This window comes from Dermacentor silvarum, chromosome 7 (assembly GCF_013339745.2).
Source record: "Dermacentor silvarum isolate Dsil-2018 chromosome 7, BIME_Dsil_1.4, whole genome shotgun sequence".
NCBI lineage: Eukaryota > Metazoa > Arthropoda > Arachnida > Ixodida > Ixodidae > Dermacentor > Dermacentor silvarum.
The window spans coordinates 73,716,192-73,726,893 of NC_051160.1; the positions used below are offsets into that span (position 1 = coordinate 73,716,192).

General features: G+C 46.2%; 1 protein-coding gene across 1 annotated transcript; it reads right to left on the reverse strand.

Annotated features, from left to right (window-relative positions):
- Nucleotides 1-2,040: 2,040 nt before the first annotated feature.
- Nucleotides 2,041-9,808, reverse strand: LOC119458234 (sulfotransferase 1E1). Its single transcript, XM_037720063.2, has 2 exons — nucleotides 9,721-9,808; nucleotides 2,041-3,821 (listed from the first exon to the last, which is right to left on the reverse strand). The coding sequence occupies exon 2, from the start codon at nucleotides 3,805-3,807 to the stop codon at nucleotides 2,842-2,844; it is 966 nt and encodes a 321-aa protein (XP_037575991.1). The 5' UTR covers nucleotides 3,808-3,821; nucleotides 9,721-9,808; the 3' UTR covers nucleotides 2,041-2,841.
- Nucleotides 9,809-10,702: the final 894 nt, after the last annotated feature.

Sequence of the window (10,702 nt, forward strand, 5' to 3'; positions counted from 1 at the left end):
TACGCTTACAGGATAAAAAAAAAACAGAGGCGATTGCAATGGTTGGCACTTCACTTATGATTCTCGTTCGAAAGCGAGAGGGAAAACCAAGTGCGAACGAACCATAAGGAAAGAAGTGTGGAAACATGGCGCTCCGATGGCGTTGTACGCGTCCGGTGTCTGCATTATGCGATGCAACGAATCACCCGCGGATTTTTCGCGTCCGGGAGCGTGCTACAGTACTCGTGTGCGTGACTTTGCTCGCTTTCGCTAGACAAGCCGGGACACAGGAAAGCAATTAACAGAGCCCACAGGGATGCACAGGGGTCTGACAAAAACTTTTCTATTGGGGACCCGTGTATAACATTGCAACAAGAGTACTGCCTTCATTCATTTACCAAAGCGCTGAGTGGTGAAGAGAAGAAAAAAAACACGTATTACTGTAATTGAGCTATATTCCGCTTAGTGCTCTTTTTTTTAATCGCGTTGCAAAAACGAAAGCGCCAACAGTTCTGCGCATTTTAGGAAGGTTCAACAGTTTGAACGCATAGCACAGAATGGTTAGCAAAGATGCGCAGAACCTAAATATGAAACTGCTCATTAATATCTCACTTGTTTAATGCTAGAAGTTTCCTTTAGTGATTTTCATTTGGAAGCATCATTATCGCTACGGTTTCTGTCTGTTCCATTCTTGTTATCTATTGAAATGGTATAGAAAGTTATTGTTATTGCAGATTGTCTGTTAAAATTTATGTGTAGGCTACCCAAGGCCACATAATTGAAGCAACATAAATGCAGCAGTTTTGCACATCAGTTGATCTAAAAACCTAGACAGGATGATACATTGGTGTTACTAAAAATATGAGACGAACACAGGGTGCACAAGGAATGCCGCCTCGGAATAATTTTACCACTTGGAGTAATTTAGCGCGCACATAAATTTGTTCTAAGTGAAATTTATCCCCTTTCATGCGCACCACAATGTGACCAAACCGGCTGAAAACGCCAGTCGGTAGCATTGTCCTATATGGGACAGTACTACAGCCGCAGCGCAACAGCGGAAAATTCTTTTTCACATTACTGCAAACGCACACCTACCCCCGCCCGGCGATCCTACGCCACTGTTACCCGAGCCTATACCCAAAGGACGCGTTTAAAGCGTGCGGAAACAGAGCTACGCTGCGACACATGCTTTGGGAATGTGGCGGAAAAGACCATATCTTTGTCGCCACTCACGCTACGGCGGCAACGTGATTAGTAGCGATATTGGCGGCAGACATGGACAGAACTCGCTTATAATCTTCGTTGTCTTTACGTATAATGTGTTCAGTAGGTTGGCATATAACTGCAAATGGCTTTATTGCTAGAGCAATTACTTCGACACGCAAGAAAAGCCATAGGCCTGCGCAGCACATACAGCACAGTCACAACGCATGCTGGTGGAGCGGCTCAAGAGTAGCTCCAGTTTGGGCACCACGCACGACAGGGTCTTCGCGGCTGTCTGTTCGCTTCCTTTTGACGAGAACGATCTGAACTCTATGCCCGGCGTCGACGGCGAGCTGCGGCTTGTAATGCTCTCTCCACAGCAGTCCTCTGAGCCCGATCAAGCCTTACAACTACAACTTAAATGTCAGACGCGCCGCGTTTGCAGGCACCTTAACTAGATGGCGCCACAATACTGGCGGATGCTCGGCAGCTCGGGAGCGCGTTGATTGCGCGCCTCGTCTGAATCGCATATCGTCGTCTGCGCCTGCGGACGCTGCGTTTGCAGGCATCTTACCTAGATAGCGCCACCATACTGGCCGAGGCTCGAGTCGTCTCACTCTGCGTTTGCCTTAGGGTATTTTCCGCGGCCCGATAGCAAGCGCTTGCGTGGCTCAGTGGTAGAGTATCCGGCTCCCACGGAGCGGGCGCTGGTTCGATCCCGGCGAGAATCGGGTACTTTTTTCGCGTTCCCGGCGATAGCGGTTACGCAGCCGCCGGCGGCGGCATAATCGCGACCCGAAACGGCTGTTGGAATGAGCCCATACCAGCTTACGCTTTAAAAAAAACTGTCGCCGTCAGGTTCCGTATCAAGCAAAAGATCGCGCCCCGCGCACTGTACGCATATTGAGTATGCAAGGAAAAGTGTGCCAGGGTGAACCGAGAAGACTAGTGGTTTGATGCGTGCCTACTGTTGGTGTTTTCCAGTGTGCAAATACGAAGTTCACACATTTTTTTGAAAGTTATAAATGTTGAATTGTTGTTGACTCCTTGTAATAAACATTTTCTCATGTATGTGATCTCTTTAAGCAATCCCATTATTTCGACCGGTACTATACGTACAATTGCGTATGTTTACGGTAATGGTCACAGCGGCCGCATTTTGAAAGCGGCGAAATGCAACAATGCTTATGTACTAAGAATTAAGTGCTTGCTAACAAAGCGGCGGCGGTCAAAATCTGGACTCTTCCACTACGGCATGACTCATAACAAGGCCGTGGTTTTGGCATGCAAAATCAGCAATTTGTTTGTTTTGTATTTTTGTAAGATAAATTGTATCAGTCCCCAACCCCCGCCTCCCATTTAACATCCCAACCTCAAGTCATTTAGGGTATTCCTGAGCACATAATAAACGGAGAATGTTAAATACTACATGGCACACATGAGGAAACAGAAAACATTCGATCTCACACAAGCGTTCAAGCCGACATACCTTAGTATATTTCCGGAACCTCAATTTCTGCACAAGTACATCTTGCATTTATGTTTTTTAAGCTAGTGCAGGATAATAAGCACGCATAAGCGTAAAGAGCTTCATCCGTGGGTATTTTATCAGCAGTAGGAGTTTCTAGGAATCCTTGAAAGTTCTGCATAAAATTTTCAGTGCGGAATATCAGCGTCCTTCCACAAATCCATGACATCATTGTCTCGCATCTTTTCCTGAATCGTCTTCTTTAGTAGCTTCACATGATCTTCTGAGAAGTGGTTTCGCCAATCACCAACTACGCCTTTGCGAACAAAATCACCTGTCATCGGCTTAACCAAGGCCTGAGCTCCTACCGACTCTCTCGTAAGTGCAACCCATTTAGGAACTTTTCCATCGAGCACGCTCTCGAAGTTATCGAACATGTTTCTCATTGAATCGTTGACATTTTCCTTCATGCTTTTGACACTAATGTTCAGCAATACGTTCTCTAGCCGACTGCTGTCACTCCGCAGCTTCTGCCCGAACTCTTCTCCAATGAAGTTTGCGATCTTCAGGACCCAAGCCCTGATGTCCTTCTTAAGCTGCTCGTAGGTCACAAACAAGACGTTCGGATCATTTCGGTGCTCATACCACGAAAGCAATTGGTCGAAGTAGTCGCCGAAATCAACCTTGCCTTCCACGAACATGTCGACGAACTGATCGAACGTGCCTTCTTTGAAGTGGTAGTCGGGCATGTCCCTCGTGTGGTAGAAAAAAGACACGCAGCAGTCGTAAGGGTTTCTCGCTACGTAGATGTACTTGGCGTCCTTTGAATAGGGCTGGAAGCGGAACGCCATGTGTGTCTTGATGGGGCCTGGTCTCTTCATGTCCTCGACCGATTCGGCTCCTTGAGCTTCGAGGAAAGGCATCTCTATACAACTTAACAGCTGGTTTTTCGGGGGAGGCTTGTTGTTTATGATGTTGTAGACAATGTGCTGCATCCATGTTGTCCCGCACTTGGGGTAGCTGACGATAAATAAGTCACCCGGTTGTACCTCGTAGCGTAGAGCTGAACGGACGCATTCTACTGGAAAGCCCTTACTGATGTACAAGCCGTCGACTTCGTGATACTGTTGATAGTACTCCATACTTCGTTCCATGGCCCGGTACTGCACTGAAAGAGCAATAACGAAATTAATATTAGCAAAGACACCGATTTTGCGATTTTAGAAAAAAAATTTCGCTGTATATCACTCGCCAGGCGGAGCACGGAGTGCGATAACAAATTAGATAGCTATAAGAAGTAAGGGTGGTAGTTTTATCACTTGCATAAACTGCTTTAAACATTCGCTTACAAAGCAAATTAGGAAGCACGGCGTCACGCGCGCAGGAAAACATGAACACTTCTCACTCATTGACCACAGGCACTCGCTGTCAGAATGCTGGCGTGATGAAGAGCCACAGCATGCAGTGCGAGCGAATTCTCCTTCGTGCAGCCTCTAACCTCACCGCGAATTAGGCGCACGAAAACAGAGCGCACAGGAAGCCATCAGCTATCGTCCTATTCTTCGAAATCACCGCAGATTACTTCCAAGATGGGGGGCGCCGTGACCGCACTCAGCCGCAGCCACAGTAGACGCAAGATGCGCGCAAATGTTGGAAATATTTCTCTTTCGATAAACCGCGTTTACTTGCTTCTGCTAGGTTGTTCGCTAATGCCTAATGCCTAACGAGCATGTCACCATCATTTAATATGGAATTTAGTCACACATCCACCAACTGCCCCATCGTCATCACTCCGGAAAAATAGAACAGCATGTTGTAAAGCAACAAGTCGTTTAGTTACACAGTGCACACTTCACATGGCTATGCACATGGAGCACACAATCTACGAGAATGCCAGAAAGCGCATGTACGACTCTACCTTTAACAATCAAACGGAACTAGAACGCCACAATTTCTTACCTTCAGGACGTGGTCCTTGAGGATACGAAATTGTTCGAACCTAGAGGTTCGGAGCACGTTCGCAAGCGAAGCCGCTCTAACTGTGCCGTATTTGTTCTTACTTTAGACCACGTGATGGATGTTATTAGTCCACCTCTGATAACAGAAAAAAAAACCTTCCAAACTTATACCTCGTTAAGTTATCAGAGTACGAGAGAGCATCTGTGCTACCCCCTCCCCCCATCGCTTTCGGGCTTTATTTTCGTTAGGGATGCGTTTCCTGATCACTGCCGTAAGGGATTTGCAGGTGCTACGTCGATGACATTATTTAGTAATTTTTATATTTACGCGTAAGTTGCTCAAGTGCAAAACACTTCCTGTATCATTATTTTCAAGCGCGAAAGCAGAGTGAGGACGGCCAATCGGGAGCAGGAATAGACAATTCTCAGCGCCTACGTCTCCTCCTGTATTATTAAGAGTTTTGTTCTCCTCGTCGGTACTAGTGAGTACGTTCAAAAGCCTTATACATTATTATTGCGATAACACTTACATGACCATTTCAAGCGGATTCTCACTATCGTCGCCGCCGCAGGCACCGGCAACGCCGTCGCGTTCCGTATAAATCCACGTGCGATCAAATCGCGGTCGCACCCCCAGGGTTGTAATAACCTACGGGTTACAGGGACTGCAGCCTCGTTTCACAAATACCTGAGAGTCTCATGAAAAATGTTTCATTGACGGGCCCCGCAACAATTCGGAAGGGCGTCAACAATATTCAAGGGTCCCTCAACAATTTTGAAGTGTCCCTCAACAGGGCCTCGTTGGAAATATCGTTGATACGCTAGAAGTTGCAACACGTCTTCGGGGGACCGTTGTACCATATGACTTCTCAAAAAGAGTTTAGTAGTAGCCGAAATGGTTTCTGTGATTTCAACAGCTCACAAACACAGCTCTGACCATTGAAAGGTAGTTGCTACATGGCTAGCCTTGTCTCCTGCTTTTCAGATCACTGATGAAGATCTTGTTAAACAGTTTGCCGCCTAAACTCTGTGCTGGAAAAAAAGGCCTGAATGGCATCGTGGCTGTTGGCAGAGTGCTGGCTGAGCGAGTTTTCGCATTTAGGGGCAGATAGGAGGCAATAGGCTCCCCCGGAAATGGCAATTTTTCTGGCATTCGATATGTGATCGCATAGTTCAGCGCGTTTTTAAGCACAATGTTCGCCATGGCAACAAGGCCTAAAGGATCCTATCCGTCCGAGTCGACCTGGGACACGTTTGTGGACAAGATTGGAGATACTATAAGCAGACGCATCGTTGAGGAGGTGCAAGAAGCCAAGCATTACTTCCTCGCCAATTTCACGCCACAGTTCATCTCTCGTGTCGATCTGCTTTCCGTTGTCCTCTGGTGCCATCCACGAGAAAGGAACACCCTTTCTGCCGCAGGCGTCACGAGTACATGATCTTTTTCGGTGTGGGCAACTGGTCAGTAAAGCCATGCGGCGACACACTCGGCGCACATTTCCGCGCCGCCTCCACCTTGTTATCATCCGGCCCAGCGTAACACGGCTACAAGCTGGACTGCGTTATCGATAAAATACAGCGCCACCGCTGCGTCACGCGAGGTATGCGTCATCGACGGTTGCTACAAAAACAGGCTGCCCGGCTGGCAAGAGTTGCTTTGTTCCTTCCGCTACCGACTCAAGCGTAGAGTTAGTATGCTCGTCCACTGCCATTGCTATTCGAATAAACATTTGTTAGGTATTTATGTTGGGATTCGTCCTTCAGCAAAAGCGACATCCCACACCCACATATGCTACCTGAAGGCATTATTGGCCTTCACCCAAAAAGATCAAATGCGCTTTCCGTAACTAGGCGGTTTCGTCACGAGGGAGCCTCGTTACGGCATCGAACAAGGTAAAGTTGTGCCTAAACCTCTGCAAGGGTATTAAGACAGGAGACATTCAACACTTTCTGTGGCCGTACCCAAGCTACCGTGGCGAAAGAGAGTCTCTGCTTGAGAACTTACAAAAGCAAGGCTTCTCACATGCGTGTCTTCAACATCTTGTGTTTCTGAAAGATATGCTATAGCCTGCATGGAAGCTTCACTGCTTCTTCTCACAGAATTTGGACGAATGCTGAATGCCCCAGTGAGCACGAGCGCAACCTGAGGGGCGCCAACGAGCCAACTGCGGAAGCAGAAGGCGACACTGTAAGGCGACACGGAAGCAGAAGGCGACAATGTAATGGACAGTTGGCGGGTTACTGCAAATATGTACTATGGACCAAAACATTTACGGACCCCGGGATCTCAGAAAACGCTATATATGCCATCAGCCTTTAAAAGTAGCCAGTAAAATCTTACATCACAATGTGTTCGCATATAGCCTGCGTTTTTAGGCTGCGGAGATATTCGTCTTTTTGTCAGATCCCTCGGTCCGTAAACTTTTTTCGCCAATAGTGCATCATGAGCCGATGGAGAAAGTCTGTTTTATTTTTTTCCTGGCTCTAATTCCGTACGTATGGTCACTGTGCGTGTGCTTCTGTGTGTGTCCTGCAGTGAGCAGAAAAATAGGCTAATCATGATGATGAGATTATTTCATTTGCTTGCCTGTTTTGATTGCCAGCTTCTTCCTCAAATAACTACGTTCTTCAGTACGGGGACATGAACAAGAAGCTAGCGCTAATAAGACGGTTTACTGAGGGGGATGAGTAATTTACAGCAAGAAGATATATATAGAAAAATGAGAAGCTCAACTTCGCAGTTAGGTTAGGTTTCTATACGTCACAGTTTCGGTCGGTGGCCGACCTTTGTCAAGGACTCCTTTTTTTAATGATATATATATATATATATATATATATATATATATATATAATTTAAAGGCAACCCCCATTGTGTGATAGCACACAAATAATTGTGCGCATTAGGTAAGTTCTGACCTTTTCTTTGTGATCCACGTAGCATCCTTTCTCCAGGATACGTAACGCGTTCTGTGGAATTCGAACTACGTTCCTGGACCGACTTCAATAGTGTGAGACTACCTCAAGTAGGCTGTAATTATTCAGCCAAATCACATAGCTTTATAGAATGTTTATTGGCAGTGGGTTAGCCAAATGATTATGCTCGTGTATTCTTTTTCTTTTGTTTGCGGCGGTTAAATAGTTAACTAATGAAACACATGATTCCTAATTTATGACCTTGTTGTATCATGTTTGGTTTGTGTAAAAGAGTCCCACTACTTCGTTTCCATTGTTCAATATAACAACGACCAAGGACCCAATTGCCTCAAGTAACGACAGGTTGGCATTTCAGAACACCTTCAAATCGGAAGCCTCTTTACACAATTTTTTAATCCACCTTTTGTGCAAATCAATCGTAAGGCCGCAGGTGGGGAAACACTTGCGGTGTTGGAGGCTTGAGTTGCTTTTAAGGCTAGACAACTCATTTTTAAAGGGGCCCTGAACCCCCTCGAGCTTGGCGAAATTACATAGACCGCTGGTAGCATACACTGCTGTGAATATCTCCGCCAAGTTTTGCTGTCATACGCATAGCATGGAGCTCGCAAGCGGAGCGCGAAGTCATCTTTCTCTCAAAACGTTCCAGTTTCAACAGAAGTCATGGTCCTCACTCTTTTCTGTGTGCTTAATTAGTAATAACGCACATTCCTATCATCATCATCATCATCATCATCAGCCTATACTTATGTCCACTGCAGGACGAAGGCCTCTCCCTGCGATCTCCAATTACGCCTGTCTTGCGCTAGCGTATTCCAACTTGCGCCTGCGAGTTGGAATTCCTATACGAGCACATTCCTATACGCGGCTGCTATTGGTCGCTGCGGTAGGCTACACCGCGGCCGCCGTGAGGTGCCGCCACGAGTCCACTGGTTAAGTGCACGGCGGCTCGCGATGACAACCGCGTTTGGCTTACGCTTAGCGCGTCGTAGGAACCAAAATTGGAAGTCGTGGCGTCTACGTTTACATATAAAACGAAGTTTGAACTGCGCGCCGCGGTGACATTTCGAAGGCGGAGCGTTGTGGCCGCGCCCCACACCGCCGTAGCCTACGCAGTGCAATGCATTGAAGAAGGAACGGGTAACACAGCGTAGGCCGTGTTTGATTGCCAATAACTCCGCTTCTGCTGAACGCATTGAAGTACTTTTTGCGGCAAAGTATTTCTGAAATAGCCAATTTTCAATTCAAATGTCTTTCTTCACTTCGATAAAAAGTGGTTCAGGGCCTCTTTAACGTCCACCAGGGACTTTCGAATTCACTCGGACGCCAGAATTTCTGCGAGAAATTATGTCACGAATGAAAGGAAACACTTCCTCTGTCCTGGGAGAGGGTATCCCGCGTAGACTAAAGAGCAAGACTTATTAGTTAAGACCGATAAAGTACTTATTCAAAACTAAATTTTTGTTAATTTCTCGCAATTATATTGATTATGAGAAGAGACAAGGAAATGAAAGTTGAAATTTCAGAACATTACGCACGAGCCCCTCTTGTCGATACTTCAGTGCGTCATCGCAGATAATAAATTACTTTCTCATAATTGGGCCACTAAGGACCACTGATATGTTTTTTTTTATTTGCTAAGTTTGGTCTTTGGTTTAGTTAGAATGCAGTTTAGTTTACCTTGCCTCAAAACAGGCTAACTAGACCCTGGCAAACGCAGTCATACCCCATGACGCCACTGCCACTTAGTTCGGGAACAGCAACACGGCATCGACTCATGTCTCGTTCTTGGGTTTTTTAAAGACCATATCTTTTGTATTGACTTACCCGCACTCTTCCATGTTTGGTATCTGTGTTTCTAGCCTCTTTAGCGAGCCTTTCCGGTGGGCATGTGCAGTCTCAAAATGTTAGCCCTTCCCGAAGATAGCGCCGCCAAAAAATTAAGGCTGTCTGACGCTCCTCTAACTCCATCCACGTGAGGGTTGATGCGTAGAGTGCCGTGCACTGCGACTTCGCGCCATTCTCACCTCCAAGTCGCTCAGGAAGACATTTTTCGTTTTGTGATTGACGTCAACTACAGGTTGAATCACCTCCTAACTTTCTTTTTCTTTTTTTTTTGATCAGCGAAGACTCCTTTCACTGTGAGCTTGTCAATGTAAGAGCGGAAGAGAAGCTTACCAATGCAGCAAAACCAGCCGACTTTTTTTCAGTCTTCTTCCCCTTGAACGGTGGCGCGTGCGCTTCAGGTTGTAAGCCTCCAATGAGTAAGTGGTCGGAGCGACGTGTACAGTTTCTGTACATTATTCATTTTTTCTTTTATTTGATGTTTCCATTTCCTGCACGTGTTTTTCGCCTTCTCCGGGCTTCGTCGCCACGTGGCTTCGCAAAATTAACGCAAAACAATAAAAAGTATGATTCACATCTGTAGCCACCGCACGTCATTCTTGTCTAAGTACAGTAGGCACAGTAGGCACAGTACGGCACTCTTGTCTAAACAAACCGACGATAAATTATACAGAAGCCACCTGTGGATTACTTTTTTCCTCGAATAGTATTACCGGTCATAGCTTTAGCTCTATTTAGGGGTAGGTAGGTAGCCACGTAGGGTTGAATGGGGCTTAACACGAGAGGCTGGAAGCAGTGCGCCTCTGTCTACCGCCATTTGACGTATAAGCAAAAACAATACTCGAATAAGAATTTTAATAAAATGAAAATACAGCGAGCACTCTAAGGTGCAGACACGCGCACCATTACAAGAATTAATGGAAACACGAAAGAGATCACTGCACAAAATCGTCTATAGCGTTTCCCGCGCATCTGGATCGGTAGTTATAACAGTGACTGTTACTGTACCTAAAACTATTATTTCAAGGCCGCTAACTATCTGTCTATGGTAAAAGTGCTGTTCATACGGACAATGAATGATTTTTCAGATCCCTGAATTGTCTCTTGCCTTTGCTAGGCGCATAACGAGCAGTCTATAAGCCGGTCGGCTATGTCCTCGTCCGCCAATCCACACGAACATGACGCGCGCCATGTTTGAATAATTTTACAAAGATAGCTTTTTTCTCCGTATGCCACAGCGAGGCGAAAGCGTTAAAATAACGTTTACAGACTTCACGCGACCTAGCCCTATCCACTAAATTTGAGACCAGGGGCT

What these genes read in the sequence shown, in the direction of transcription:
- LOC119458234 (XM_037720063.2), bottom strand. Translation starts at nt 3,807, where the DNA reads ATGGAACGAAGTATGGAGTACTATCAACAGTATCACGAAGTCGACGGC.